Source organism: Aphelocoma coerulescens, chromosome 3, assembly GCF_041296385.1.
Source record: "Aphelocoma coerulescens isolate FSJ_1873_10779 chromosome 3, UR_Acoe_1.0, whole genome shotgun sequence".
Lineage (NCBI taxonomy): Eukaryota > Metazoa > Chordata > Aves > Passeriformes > Corvidae > Aphelocoma > Aphelocoma coerulescens.
The window spans coordinates 67113527-67128844 of NC_091016.1; the positions used below are offsets into that span (position 1 = coordinate 67113527).

The 15318-nt window shown below is 41.4% G+C and overlaps 1 protein-coding gene across 1 annotated transcript in view; it reads left to right on the forward strand.

The window, feature by feature from the left end:
- The window catches only part of FNDC1 (fibronectin type III domain containing 1), a 40605-nt gene extending 27412 nt beyond the window's left edge, over positions 1-13193 (forward strand). The window contains exons 15-19 of the mRNA XM_069010694.1: positions 5511-5590; positions 7267-7296; positions 8986-9147; positions 9825-9947; positions 11392-13193. Coding sequence (XP_068866795.1) covers positions 5511-5590; positions 7267-7296; positions 8986-9147; positions 9825-9947; positions 11392-11507 — 511 coding nt within the window. The 3' untranslated portion in view covers positions 11508-13193. The remainder of the gene's footprint in view (positions 1-5510; positions 5591-7266; positions 7297-8985; positions 9148-9824; positions 9948-11391) is intronic.
- The last annotated feature ends 2125 nt before the right edge of the window (positions 13194-15318 follow it).

Genomic DNA, 15318 nt, shown 5'->3' on the forward strand with positions numbered 1-15318 from the left:
CCAGAAATAACTCTGTTTCTCATACCCAACACCTAAAGGTCTCCAGAATACCAGAAGTGCAGTGGAAGCTCATGGGATTTCTGCAGCTGCTGTCCTGGCTACGCTCAGTGGAGGGGAATTGGTGGGAGTTGAGCTGCCAACCTGTGGTACATCTGCTGAGATGTACCTTAACTCCAGGCTTCAGAAGGTCACAGTTTGTCTTTATTTGAATGGAGTTTTATAGGAACAGCAAGGTTATAGATTAATGCATCTCCATGAACCTAGTGACTGTCATGTCAAATTAAGGTTCTGTTTCATGGTAGGGAGGTTCAAGCAAGTGCTATTTATTTAAGTATGTTGTTTCACCAGCATCTTCCTGAAGATGGTATAATCCATTGGCCCCTATTATATGCTCTGTGAAGGCAGTAAAGGCTTCATGTGGGGTTTGTGGTGGAGAAGGAGGGATCTTTATAACAGAGAAATTGTATGTATCATTCTCATTTACATTCTCCAAACCCACAGACTGAATTGATTGCATACCTTTTGTCTTAAAAATAACTCCCAAACCACTGGAAAAAGATCCCATGCCTAAGAAAATATGGCATGAAAGCTGAAGTTAGTCTAAAAATTTTGTGTCTGTGTTGTTAGTGCATTTTGTGAGAAATGTCTGATAAGTCGGATTTACTCTAAGCAAATGCTATTGGCTGCTGCGTGTCCCATGAGGGGTTATGGGTGGTGCAATTTTGCAGCATGGGCAGTGTATGAGAAACAGGTTGGCACCTTGGCTGAAGTCAGCACCAGAGAAGATTTCAAGCTCTCCTGGAAAACATCTGCCTGGTGTTTAGGTTTTACAAACAAAACGGAAATCTGTGTTTAATCCGTGTCATAAGTTTTCTTCTGAGGCCTGGTCTGACCTCCATTTGAGAAGTGGAAGTTTTTCCATTAGTGAAACTCTGGTCAGATTCAGTGGGCACAGGAGCTGTTTCCTTGTGATGTGTGATTGTAAACACTAAACTACTTTAAACCATATTAAATCTTTAAACCAGTAGTTTTGACAAGGTCCCTTCCCTAACTTTAATTCTCGGCTGTCACAGAAGATGATGCAAAGGGCTGACCAGCATCTGCTCAACCACTACATCCAGTCTTCTGCACTCAGAAACATCATAATCCTTGCCATAAATATTTCAGTCCCCTTCCTAGGCAGGGTTAGGCTTTTTCCTGCCTTTTTTAGGAAACCTGTCTCAGTGCCTGATGGGAGTAACTAGATAGTCTCATGATTTAAAACACTGTCCTTCACAATCATATCTCCAGGTCTCCTGAAATCTTTCTCTCTGTCCACTAGGGTTTTGTTCCATCTGCAGATATTTTGATACCAATTCCAGTGTTGTACAGAGTATTTCATAGGAGGTTCTCAAACATTTACTCAGGACTTAAAATTGCAAACAGAGCCTGGATCTTCTGTTTCAGGGAGCCAGATGCACCAAAAATTTGTTTCCTTTCTACATCTCCATTAAAATAAAGCCATGGTCTTTCCAACAAGCAGCATCAACCACAGCTGGCTTCTGTGTGCCACGAGGGTTACACAGAAGAGCTAAAATGTCCATGAAACCGTTGTCCTGTGCAAGTGGTAGACCTGTGTGGCACATACCTACCTCACACCAGCTCCGTAGGAAGGTCCTCTTCGAGCTTGGCTCCAATGTCTTATTATAAAATTTGTTGTAAATATTGAACAGGGATGTAGTGCTGGGCCGTTTTAGATGGAGGAAGACACTTTGCATTAACCTGTGAACCTGCAAGCACTGATTTACACATTTTTCATATGGAGGGATGGTGTAGTTGTAGGAGGAGGATTTTAGCCCTTGCCATGGGGGTGCATCCTGCCATCTCAGCCTGCCACTGGACGGAGTGCAGGGCTGAGGATCCATGCAGGCATGCCTTTGGAAATTCTGGAAAAAGGAATTTGCATCTAACTAATTTTTTTTAAAAAGTTGCTTCCCTAATTATTACGCTGAGTGATTATCTCACTTTGCGCTGTGAGTGCCAGCTATTTAATTCCAACAGAAGGGAGACAACTTGAATTAAATCAAAGAATAATTTTGCTCCTAATGACAGGCATGTTGAATGATGAGTCATGTAGCCTTAATGAAAAAATGTATTATATATTCAGTGCTCTGTTACAGTTCACTATGTCCTTTCTTGACATATCACTAGAATTGGTATATAAAATCTCGAAGGAAGTTTATTCTTAGGAGGAAAAGCCTTTTTGTTGTCTGTATTGAAAATGAACAACAAATGATACTGCATCTGTTGTGATTCTTCTGTGCCTAATGGTAACAATTCATATGGTTCTGCCTAAGCAAAGTGCAAATCAAATTATATATTGCAAATTTTGTTCATGTATTTATGTGATGAAAACCAGTTGAGTTATACTGATTTGAGATTTCCTGGCAAATTCATCAGCCGAAGGATTCTGACTAAGGAAAATGTCAGATTCCTGGATCTAGAATGGCTTTGGCAATTTCTTTTTTTATTTGTCATGTCTGAGAAAGAAGTATATCCTGACTACATTATTTTATTGACATTCTTAATACAGTAGTCATAGCATTGTCTATGTTTAAATCACAGGTCAGCAAGTCATGAGATCTGGCTCTCTTTCTGGTACGAGAGGCTTCTTGTGTATATAAAGGCTTAGGAATCAATTTTCCAATTTAGCAAAGAAAAATGTACTCATGACTTCATCACTGGTTGTTTTTTTTTTTTAGACAGGCAGGCAACATGAACCATCATATGTCCTAGATGGGCTTCTATGTATGTAACAGGACAGCTGAATGCTCAGTTGTCCTGATTGCATAGGTAATCAGTTCCTGCATTATGCATTAGGTACAAAACTGCATGTTTTTCCCCACTTAAATAGGTGCACAAGATTCTTGGGCTGTTCTCTCTGCTGTTTGGAGGGGAGTCATCTCGCTCATATGTCTGATGGGAATGCTTTGAGGCTGCCATGAATACATGTGTATTGAAAGGGTTACTCAGTGCCACTGTGTTGAAAGGTGGTATCTGATTATGCTTCTTCGGAGGCAGTGGGAAGTCAGGTATCCACACTTTCCACTGTGCTTTGAAACATTATGAAAAAGGTGAGGGCTGGAAAACATTTTTCTCCTGCTCTTCTGAAGCGGTTACAGCAAACACTGAGCTAAGTCAGTTAAGCTTGGTGCTGTGTTGCAGCTCTTTCAGTAACCAGAGTGAGGAATTGCTGCCTTGTGTCCCATCCCTATGGACAGGCTCGTGCTGCTCACCCCTGTCTTGATCCAGGTGACAGAAGTGCTAGTGAGGGAGGTGTGGATGGGTGCAGGTGCCCCATGACAGCATTGGCCAGAAGTGGAGGAGCACATGGGAGGCTTTTTCCCTTCCCTCTCCTCTTTCCCCAGACATGCTAAACACTCTTTTATAGAAAAAATCCAGGTCAATAGTTAAAAACAGGCAAGTTTTTCTGCCAACAAGAGGATTACTCTGAGCATGAGCAAAAAGCAGAGTCTTGCTAAATTCTGCCATTTAGTGTGTTTTCTTTCTGCCACAGCGTATGTGTCTTTTAAAACAAGCTGTGAGTTGTTCATGAGCATCATATACTCCTTAATTAAAGGCAGAACTAGCTGCAGAAAGCAGGAGTGAAGTAGGTTTCTGGTGTCAGCTGCAGGACACAGCAGGGATAGGGGACACGCCCCTTGTGCAGACATGGGAACATGTCCCACAGAGGGTCTGACCATGCATGTGCTCCATGTCCGACACCCCTACAAGGTAAATTTGTTGCCATGGATGAAGTCCAGAATATTTCAATTCTGGTAGCTTCCACATTGAGTTCACCTAGACAACCTACCTGTAATTTTTAAGGAGTAAACAAGATGCCCTGGCCCATACCCTGGAGATAACCACCTTGCTTCTTGGCAAAACCCAGTGTTCATGTGACTACCACCCTTCGGGCAAAGAAGGCTACTATTTGCACATCTTTCCAGCCTTTTCATAAAGATCAGTTTGATTTTAAGGCAAAGCAATTCACCTTAATTGACAAAAGACACTCCCTTTAATGAAAGAAAAAAAAAATCACCTTTGCCAAAGGGCTGGGTCAACCATGTCCCCTCTGGTTTACTCTTGTCAGGATTTTCATATGTGCTTAGTTATGCTTAGGCCAGAGAGGCCTTCCATGCCCTGCTGTGTGGTTAAGTCTGAGAGGAACAGATACAGCTGATGGTACAGGAAAGTGCACATGGCAAATATTGAGTGACAGACTAAAACCAGCGAAGTTCTTGCAACAGGCTTCTGTTGAATTTCCCTGCTGCCTGGTAAAGCATGAGCATCGAGTCTCAGCCCAGCATGGCCCATGCAAATGAAGCAGCACTGGCAGGCTTTCGTGCAGGATGGGGAGAGCTTCACCAGGAAGAGCAGCTGATGTTTTTGATGGGGCAGACTCCCTTTCACCAGCTGTGATACATCAGGCCTGCCATTCAGGTGGGGTACTGTCATGTGAGGTAATCCAGTGCTTGGTGGCAACCATCCATGCAAGTAGTCGCTTGCCGTGTTATGTGCGTAGAGTTTTGGAGATGTCTGCTTTTGGATGAGAGGCTAAATCAAGATCCACATGCTATGTGGATATTACAGAGGTACAGTAATTTTTAATTTTTTGATTAATTTCTTTACAAGAATGAAGTTGAGCAAGCAGGCAAGAAAGGAAAACCTAAACAAGGGAATTAAAAAAATTCTGTGCTGGAAATTTTTAAGTAGTCTTTCATTCTAGTTGGTTTCTGTTGGGCTGCTACAAATTTAAAAGGAAAAGAAGAAAACATTAGTCTAGGGAAAATTGTCAGGGTAGGCATCAGCTAAAAATCATTATATTTGGAAATGAACTAAAAATGTACTTAAATGTGTTCTTCTCTAAGGGTAAGTTTGCTTCTGTCGAGCAAAGAATGGAGTTCTAGGGGTGAGTCATGTGCTTTGAGTTAAGCATGTGATTTAAATACTTTGGGGAAATCAATAAGACATCATGTGATGCTTTCTTCTATTACTCAAGTATTGTGATCTTAATGCTGCTGGAGTTTTTACAGGAAGGTTAAAAGCTTAGCTTCTAATCTCATATAAATCTGATCCAATTTCAGTTTGCAGTTTACACCACTGCTTTCCTAGGAGTTAATCAGGTTTAAAACTGTTCCTGAGATCAAAATTCGATTTCCTTGCAACTTTTTCTTTTAGTCTTTTGCTATTAGTTGTTTCATAGAGAATGGATGTCGTTGTATGTGGTTTTTGGAAGGGGGATGATACATAAATAAGTGTTCCAAAAATATGCATGGGAGCAATTGCAAAAAGGAGATGTTTGTCTGTAACAGCCAGCTCATACTCTGGCTCAGTATCCAACTCCATTTAATGCAAAGGATACTCAGTGGAATTCTGCTTTGATTCTTACCCTGTTTTAGTATTATTTATAATTTAGCCATTGCACTGGAACCTGTTTTAATATTATTTCCCTTCTCTTCTTGTTTCAGGTATTATTTTAAAGTCCAAGCAAAGAATCCCTTTGGTTATGGACCTGTTAGCTCTTCCGTCTCATTTATCACAGAATCTGGTATGGTTTGCTTTTTATTTTCATCTCAAAACTCATAATAACAGATTTGGCAGGGCAAAGACTGAAACCAGCATGCCAATAACAATGATTATTCTGGACTTGCTGCTTTCAGATTATGGGTACTTTTACTTTAATTTTTTTTTTTCAGTTAAGATAGGAAAATAATAAGCATTCCTAATGCCACTATGAAAATGTAAGTAATGTTAAAGTCAGTTCCAGGGGAACAGGAAGTTGAATTTCAAATACAAAGGACTACTAATGTTCAACAATACAGAAGCAATGGGAAGGTTAAATGTCTTTGATAGATTGACCAAAAATTTAGTAAGTTAGTTTCCTAATTGTGAACAGCTAAACAGTTGGAAGCAGTTGTCTCTGGAAGAAATACAGAAAGCAATAGTTCCATCAGACAGGCGCAAAGTTCTCTGTTCTTTTTTTTTGACAAGGCATGCTGCTCTTTCACAAGGCTAAAAGTACAATCAAGAGCAACACCCCCTTCTAAAAATAGTAGGTTAAATGAGCTATTTTTCTCCTGTTTCTTCTACTTCCATCAAGCCAGAGGCCACTGACTCCACTGAATAATAAAGGACAAATTTTTCAGTCTTTACTTGAGTGAAAGGTCTTCTTGTTTCTTGCAAATTTTGCCCTTTTAATGACATGGGGTTTTCGCAGTGTCTGCCTTTGCTCATTTGACTTCACTCTGTAGTGCTCACTTCAGAAGCTCCACTAAGAACTGTGGAAGTAAATCATCACAGAAGGGAGGCAGAAATGCAAGATAAGTCAGTGGTCCTGGATAATGTATTAAGATTTTCCTTAAATGAATAAGAGGCTGAAGTATTAATTCAAGCATAATATTTGACATTGCCCAGGTGGCCAAGAAGGCCGATGGCATCCTGGTGTGTATCAGCAATAGTGTGGCCAGCAGGAGCAGGGCAGTGATTGTGTCCCTGTACTCGGCACTGCTGAGGTCGCACCTCACGTCCTGTGTTCAGTTTTGGACCCCTCACTACAAGGGAGACTTTGAGGTGCTGGAACATCTCTAGAGAAGGGCTGTCAAGCTTTGGAACAGGCTGCCCAGGGAAGTGGTGGAGTCCCCATCCCTGGAGGTATTTAAAAGACATCTAGATGTGGCACTGAGGCACATGGTTTAGTGGAGGACTTGGCAGTGCTGGGTTGACAGTGGACTCAGTGATCTTAAAGACCTTTTTCCAACCTAAACAATTACATGATTCTGTGCTGTATCTTGCAGATTGTTTTCCTGCTGCCAGTATATGGGCCTGAATGCCTAGTTTTCCCATCTAAAATCAGCTTCTTTGTGAGCTTTATTTAACATGCTATATACACCAAATTTAAAGTTTTGTTTGCAGCACTGTTCTTTTATTTGTCACGGCCAAAAGTGGCTTTGCAGCTGGCACAAGTGCAAAAACAGGCTGATAAATGCAAGGCTCAGTGGTGTGATTACAGTGATGGAATAGGTCATAAGAGAAAGAAATTGCTAATTCAGAGTACTCTTCTAATGCAAGTGTAAGGTTTGAGCTGATGGGAATATTCAATAAAGAATGCCATCATAGGATGAAGCACCTTATTGAAAATGTTCAATCAGTGACTCTGTATGTTTTATGTTATAAAACAAGGTTTGGAACAAAATACTAAATTTTCTATTTGTTTTTTTCTTCTAGACAATCCTCTCCTCATTGTCAGGCCACCTGGTAAGTCTTTCTCTGTTGTTTCATTCATGAAGTGCATAAAGCCTGTGCAAAACACTTAGAATACAGGAATGAGAAACATTTTTAAACATGCAGTTTTAGGTACAGTTTTAAACAGGAACAGGTAGTAATTCACGGGACTAATTCACAAAACATTTTTTGTCTTAAGACCCCTTATTCTGTTTCCTGGAAAGAAACCTTGTAAAGATATGTTCGAATAAGCACTTGATTTTGGCCCATCTTTTTCCCTGGTACAACAGCTTTAATTGCTTGGTAATAAGCAGTAAACTATGTTACTTCTGTATCTGTGTCATTCAGTTGCCTTAGCATAGTTTGAATGGCACAATCAGGTTTCTCTCTCTCTCTAGTTCTGGTGCTTATCTGTAAAAATCATCATGCCCTTATAAATGCTTAAAAAGTCAAGAATATATTACTGACCCAAATGACATGCCACAAAGCTGTTTAGCTTGCTTTGTATTTCCAAATTTGCAATAAGTTAGTTCAGCCCCTAATCAGAAAATCTGATTTCCTGGTGCTGGAACTAACCTTGCTGGCATGAACATTGGTAGGGTAACCCCAGGCAGGACATGCTCTCAGAAGAAATGCAGGAAAAAAGACCTCGTGGTTATTACACTCTGTCAGCTTTCCTAAGGAGTTAAAATGGTTGGTTCTGGATTTTTTGCTACACTGTTCATGAAAACAGTGTCCAGTATAGCCTTTCCTTCTCCGTTTTATTGCTCTTGCTAGTCTGGTTTCTTTGTGTCCTCTGAAGTCTCTGACCAGTGATTGCTTCTCAGGTGGAAGTGTTTGCAGGATTTGGTCCATGTGCTTAGTGAGAGGAAGAATGACTAACAGGAAAAACTTTCAATCTCATTTGTAAACCACCTGGAAATAGCAGAGTAAAAACAGGGCTTTGGGCTGTAGCTAGAGAGAAAAATACCAATTATCACATTGGAAGCTTTTTGTATCATTCTGTATTCATTAACACAACAGCATTTTCAAAATAAATTATAATGTCTTGGCTAGTAGAAAGCAAACATTTAGGTAAGCCAGTAGCAATATTTAGTCTTTTGCAACGCAATTAGGCAGTCTTCTCTGCAGCAGTGCTCTGAACAGAGCTCCCCAGGAAAGGTTTCACTTGTCTGTTATTGGAAACTCATCTGTTTTGATGTAATCTGGGGAAACAAAACAGAAAAGTACGTTTGTGATACGATCTTTTTAACCAAATAGCAAGAACAGACTTCGCAGGCTGTTGTTCACCACAGAGTTCTTAACGTCTGCTCTTCTGTAAAAGGGTTATGTTTTATACTTGGTCTTAAAATGCAAGTCACTGTCAGACATAAGATCAAGCTGTGTTAAGAAAAGAAACTGTAATACTAGGTAAAGAAGAAGTCTTACTAAAACAATTAAGACTATACTTAAAGCTGTGGTTCAGTACATGAAATAGTATTTTAATCATTTTAACAGTTATTATTGACTACTGCCTAAGAGGGATTTAATGGTCTCTAAGATTTTTTTTAATAATATTTTTTCTTGAAGTTTCTGAATATTTCTGAATTTCTGAATATAAAAAAGTCTTGCATTAATCTGCTGCAGCATGTCTTGTAAAACATACTAGATGTTAACCTCTGCAAAACTTGGACTGAAATGTTAAAGTCTGTCCCTATTGTGGGATTTATTTTTTTCTCCAAGGCGGTGAGCCTATCTGGATCCCTTTCACTTTTAAATACGACCCCACCTACTCAGACTGCACTGGCAAGCAGTACGTGAAACGAACTTGGTACCGCAAGTTTGTAGGAGTGGTTCTTTGCAACTCCCTAAGGTACAAAATTTACCTCAGTGATGACCTGAAAGGTAGGCACCAAGATTAATTTCCTGCTGCATGATTACTTGTCATCTCCTATCATCTGGCTTTCTTCATTTCATGCGTGGCAGAATTGTGTGACCACTATGTGGGAGTCCTTCTCTCAAGAAGAATTAGCAGTAGCTCTTACACAGGTGCATTGGCTGAGACATAATGAAGAAAACTTTCCATATTGTTGATCTGGGATAATGGGATTATCTCAGTGTCCTTTCAGACTATGCTAATAACTATTGTAGTGCCTTGGTATAGTTTCAATAGAGTGAATGTCTGTTGGAGAAAGAGAGCTCCACAGTTTTTAATTTTCATTTGAGACTGAAGTCAAGCTAACAGCATTGACTTATTGAGCATTTTTTACTTTCACATGATATATTTCAACTAATCCAGTTGAAATTCTATCAACCTGTCACCTGTAGTACACTGCCCATGGACTTGCAAAATGGGGACTACTCCTTACTGAGCTGTAACCCATTTATTTTCCATAATTTCTGCTTCCATGCTGTGAAGATAGCATTCTCCCTCTTTCCAGTCATTGTTTGTTCATTGGTAATACTGTGTGTATCACTGTAACATTCTTCCCGTTTTCTTCCACAACTGCTTTCCTGGCAGTAAAGAGTATCCCAAACATAAGTACTGCTGAGTTAAGTAATCTGTCTGTATCCCTCTTCAGATACCTTCTACAGCATTGGGGATAGCTGGGGAAGGGGTGAGGACCACTGCCAATTTGTGGATTCACACCTGGATGGAAGAACGGGACCTCAGTCATACATTGAAGCCCTGCCCACCATCCGAGGTACAGCAATAGGGGAGTGGGATGCTGGCCAGGAGCCTGTTATCTTATCTGTGGGATTAAGGGGTAAGGAGCAGAGCACAGAGTGGAGCTCTGCCCACAGCTGCTGGCAGCTCTCCAAGGAGTCCAGCTGATGCAGTAGCTGAGAACATTATGCAAGACCCACAGGATTTGTGGGTGCAGAGAGAGACAGAGACAGAGACAGAGACAGAGACAAAGAAAGGGGCATATCATGCAGATACTATGCAGGAACAAAATGCAAAATCAAGCAAACAAAAAAATTGTATAGGTCTATGAAACTTTTCTCTTATTGATAAGACCTGCCTCATTGAATTGAGGTGCAAAACCTCTTCCATGTGCCTAAAGGAACCAGCAACACCTTTGCAAATACAGCTTTTGTGAACGATTTCTATTAGTTCATTCAATGCAAAACACAAAGGAATATGTCTAGTGACTTAAGGTCAGTACTTTCATTCTGGCCTGGTAGATACCTCCCTCAGAGGGAAAATTCTTACCTTGAAGGAGTTCCTCTGAGCAAATTGGTCACCTCACATAACCAAGAGGGTGACAGCTTGCTTCACAAAATGAAATCAATCATGGAAGTCAGGCAATCTTTTCAGTAAGTCTGTTGGTTTAAATTACTCGGTTAGCTTTAGTGGTTCCCAGGTTAAATTATGTGTTGCTATTCTTTGCATGGTGGCATTACCAGGAAGAAACTGAAATAGTGATTGATATTTGTGTATCACTGTGAAGTACTGCACTTCTTAGCTCAGAAGACAGATGATTAAGCCAGATGTGTATATACTAGGTCTGGGAGACAGGGATAGAGAGCACACAAAAGTTTTATTATTGGCACAAGCCATGAGTGTTTCAGATGTTCCAATGCACGAGCTATGCGGACAAGAATGCTGCACCTCTTCTAATGCTTTAAGCAGTCACATTCTTTCTGCAGATGAATTAAAAGGGGAAGGGAGGGCTTAGCTCAGTATTTACTGCATGAAATGATACCTTTTTGTTTTGTGAAAAGCTGACTTTTAGTCTATTAAGCCCTGTGAGATAATATGATTTGATGGTATTTTTTGCCCCAGAGTCCTTCATATATTTAAACTGACTTACAAACTTCATAAACACAGCTGAAATATGCCTACTTTTTTGAGTGAAATGCAGAAGCTCTTTGGCAGACCACAGCATTACACAATAGTTAAAGAGATTTTGAGCAGTAAAACCAATCAAAACTACAAGAAATATGAAGGACCAGAGTTAGATCATTCAAGAAAGATCTCAGCCAAATACCAGGGCAAGCCAATACCCTTTTGATACAGCTCCCTGCCAGACAGTTTATAAATTTTCATTTGCACTGTGGGATTGACTCTCACTGCATCTGCTACTTTTGTTAAATTGATGTATCTTTGTTCTGGAATACAAATGGTTGTTTTTCTCCTGACAGGGTATTACCGCCAGTACCGCCAGGAGCCTGTATCATTTGGACGCATTGGATACACAACACCTTACTACTATGTGGGCTGGTATGAGTGTGGTGTGCCCATCCCAGGGAAATGGTAGCAGTCTGCTTTCCTGTCTTAAGTAGACCATGCTTTTCAAATTATTTCTACCGGAGGACTGTGAGCAACTGATTTGGAAAAGAAAAAAAAAAAAAAAAAGATACATGGGGCAAACCAGTGAAGACCAGCTGCTCAAGAAACCCTCGTGAAGACAAACATGGACACCCTTTACCAGCCTAAACCTGTGGTGCTACTTAATTTCTGCTTGGAAGCAGGGATAAGATATAAGTTTGGTGTCCTACCTTCCTCCTCTGTGTCTTTAAGGCACAGAGAGAAGGTTGCAATGTGTGCAACCTGTGAAAATTAGAACTGTATTAGCCATGGAAATTTGGAAGTTTATTATATCTTACAGGAACGACCTAAGCATGCTGTGCTTGCTTAATGGGATGCTAAACTGTCTTTTGCTGCCCAATGGGGCTCCCCTATGCAATCATGCCATGTAACTGGCCACCCACCAAAGGCAGTATATTCTCCTGAAGACTTACCCTGTGGGTTCACCCACTGCTGGACTAATCACCAGGTCACAGTGTAAATTCACTTTGAGATATATCTGTATCTATATCTATATAAATACAGTACTGTACATCTGCAGAAATACTTCTTAGAGATGCTGAGATCTTCTTCTTCACTAGATAAATATGTTTGGAATTTTTATGTAAAAGGTGCTGTTAATTCTTTGAAATATTGCTATGCACAATATATTAACCAAGGAAAGAGCTGTATTCTTCTTGTGAGTACTGTTGATGTAACATTTGAATTATTGATAAAAGACCTGTGTCCCACTTCCTTGGAAGCCTTTGGACTGGACATTCAATGGGATTCTCCCCCTCTATCCATGTTAGAGTGGCACTGTATAGTCCAGCAAAAACACATACACAGCAGTTCATCAGCATCAGTTAAGCTTTCTGTCCTTTACTATTTAAAAGTTTTAGTGCAACTTTCCGTCAATCCATTCTCATCTTATTTTGTATGTTATTTATTCCATGTCGGTATCTTTCACATTACTGTGCAGAGGCATAGGCTGAGTAATTTGGAAATTAGAAACTGCTTTTAACTTATTTGCTCTCCGAAAAGAAGCCCAAGCCACCAATACAGCAGTCAACTAGCAGGGGCTCATTTGACCATGGGGACAAACTGGGATACATTTCTTTTTAAATACTACCAACATCTCTTCCAAACAGACCAGATAGCAGAAACTGACATGAATGAGAGGTATAATGATTATTTTTAGAAGGCATTTGGAAGCTTGCAATAATGTAGAATTTTTGTAGTCCTTCTGGGCAATGTAGCATTAATGGTTTCTTCAGTACCATTCATAGTCTTAACGTTTTATGGTAACATCTCAACAACCTTTGCTCATGTTAGTAAGACTCAGCTGTTCTGGCAGCCTGGGAGAGTAGCAGTAACCTGGGGGACAGATCCAGTCTCTGGTCCATCTCTCACTCTTGTTCCAGCTTACATGTAGTGTAGGTCTAACACCTGTTGAGTTGCTTCCTGTAGTTATTTTAAATTGCATGGGGGCAGAAAAGGGAACTAAAGTGATTAAAAGAGCATTTTCTTTTTCATGGTGATTTGGGTTTTAACATTTTAATTTTTCTTTGGCTTCAGTACAGTGCCAAATATATGGTCTTGAAGTATAACTTTTTTCCCTAATAAACCTATGATACATGGTTCCATTTCTATTTCATCCTTTCTGGTCATCTGTGTCAAGTAATCTAAGTGACAAATTGTTAGTTTTCAAAAAGTCCTCCTTGGGACAGCTTTTTGTAAGGGACTGGAAGCATGTGAATGTGTTGTTCCCTTTCAAAGATGGTTAGCAGCTAGTGTGAGTTACCAAGAGCAAATCATGCCTGACCAGCCTGATCATGTTCTTTGTTGAAATGACTGCCTCTGTACACAGGGGAGAAAAGGGAATGTCATTGGCTTCTGTAAAGCATTTGGCATAGTCTCCCAATGTCTGCTTGTAGTGAAACTGGTGGAACATGGCTTGGAGACTTGGTCTTTAAGGTGGATGTGAAATTAAGTGCTTTGTGAGGCTCAAAGGGTTGTGATCAAAAATAGTGCAAAGGCTAAATGGCAGCTGGTTGCAAGTGCCACCCCCAGGGGCCAGTACTGGGTCCAGTATGGTCTAATAACCTGGACAATGGGATGGAATGCATGGATGGAGTGCACCATCAGCAAGTTTGCCACTGATACTAAACTGGGGCTGTGGAGTAGTTTATGTGCTGAGGGCAGAGCTGCTCAACAGAGGAACTTTTACGGGCTGGAGAAATGAAATGTCAAGAAACTCATGCAGTTCAGCAAAGGGAAGTGAAAAGTCCCCCATGTTGGTCCTTGTGGCAATACAGGCTAGGATGAGTGTCCAGAGAGCAGCTTTGCAGAAGAGCTGCATTTTACCTTCAGAGAACACAGGTAAATTCTGATTTGTTCATCTGCAGAGACATAGTTTCTTCATTCTCTGATAGAAATACCTTTGGGGTGGGACAGTCCCATTCAGAGATACCATTATGGGTGAAGATCTGATACAGTAGTTTTTTCTGCAGCCTCAGCTGAGGAGGAAGTGGGGGTGCTGGGGCAGGGGTGGAGGCTGTTGTGCACTCTTCCCCTCCAGTGTGAATCTTCTCTGAGGCTAAACTAGCCAGGGCAGAGTCAGTAGTGGGATACAGCAGGGAAACACATGAAGTGCAGTGGTATGCAGCCTGTTGCCTTCACTTTGAGGTCTGGGTAAGTCCTCTGTGCTGTACGAGGTGATCTGATTGACACATTTGCATCCTTTGCCCGTGCATAGGGTAAACATGTTACTGTGATACCAGGTACTTTCTTGATGAGATGATGCTGATCTTGTGGTGGGATTACAGAGGTGACTAAAAGCCGTGTGGGCCAGGAAAGCCATGTCCCATCCAGATCCTCTCTCCAAGGCCCTGTCAGTGTCCTGAACAATGGGCTGCCCTCCCCTTCCCTATGTCCTTGCTGCCCCCATGACACACTGGTCCTGCCATGGCACCATAGGAGAAGCAGCACACCCGCTTGGGAGCTAAACCTCCTCTCAGCTGAAGCAGCTGTACAGCTTTGTGGCTGCCCTGCATATCAGGGAGTGTCATACGACTTTGGATAGTGCTAATGGGAGAGGAATGGGTCTTTTCCTCTCTCAGCTCTCCTCCCATGCCCCTCTTACTGGCAACTAATGGGAGAGGAATGGGTCTTTCCCTCTCTCAGCTCTCCTCCCATGCCCCTCTTACTGGCAACACCACATCTGCATCTGGTTTTCAGGCTCTTGGCACCAGCTCAGAGAATGCCATGTCCTTTCAGAGGCTCTGAGGGGTGTTGCACCACCCCTGCTTTCTTGTCTAAGTGACCTTGAGGGAACAGGATGGAGGAGAAGAAGGATCCCCACAGAGAGAAAATTTGCACAGCTTGGGCCTGCATCGCCTCCGGTCCAAGTCTCTCAGGGGTGGAGGGATGCCAGGGCCCTGCCTGGTGGGGAATTGTACAGAGTTGAAAAAGAAAGGGATGAAAACACAACGGAGGAAGGGGTGGGGACGAAAAGACAAGCAAGCTGCTCAAAGCATTGTCTGGCCTGGTCAGTTCCAGATGCTAATCTCTGATCACTGTACCATATTTTTGTGAGAATTGGGATTTCTGCCTCAAAGGCAACAGGAACAATTGCCAACGTGTGACAAATGCCAGCGGTTCTCAGGGGCAGCCAAAGCCATGCATGTGGACCCAGCATGTGAACAGAGGAACTCTTTGGTGATGAAGGAAGCACTGGGTGTCACTTGGAAAGATAATAGAAGGCCTTTGTGGGAGGTAAC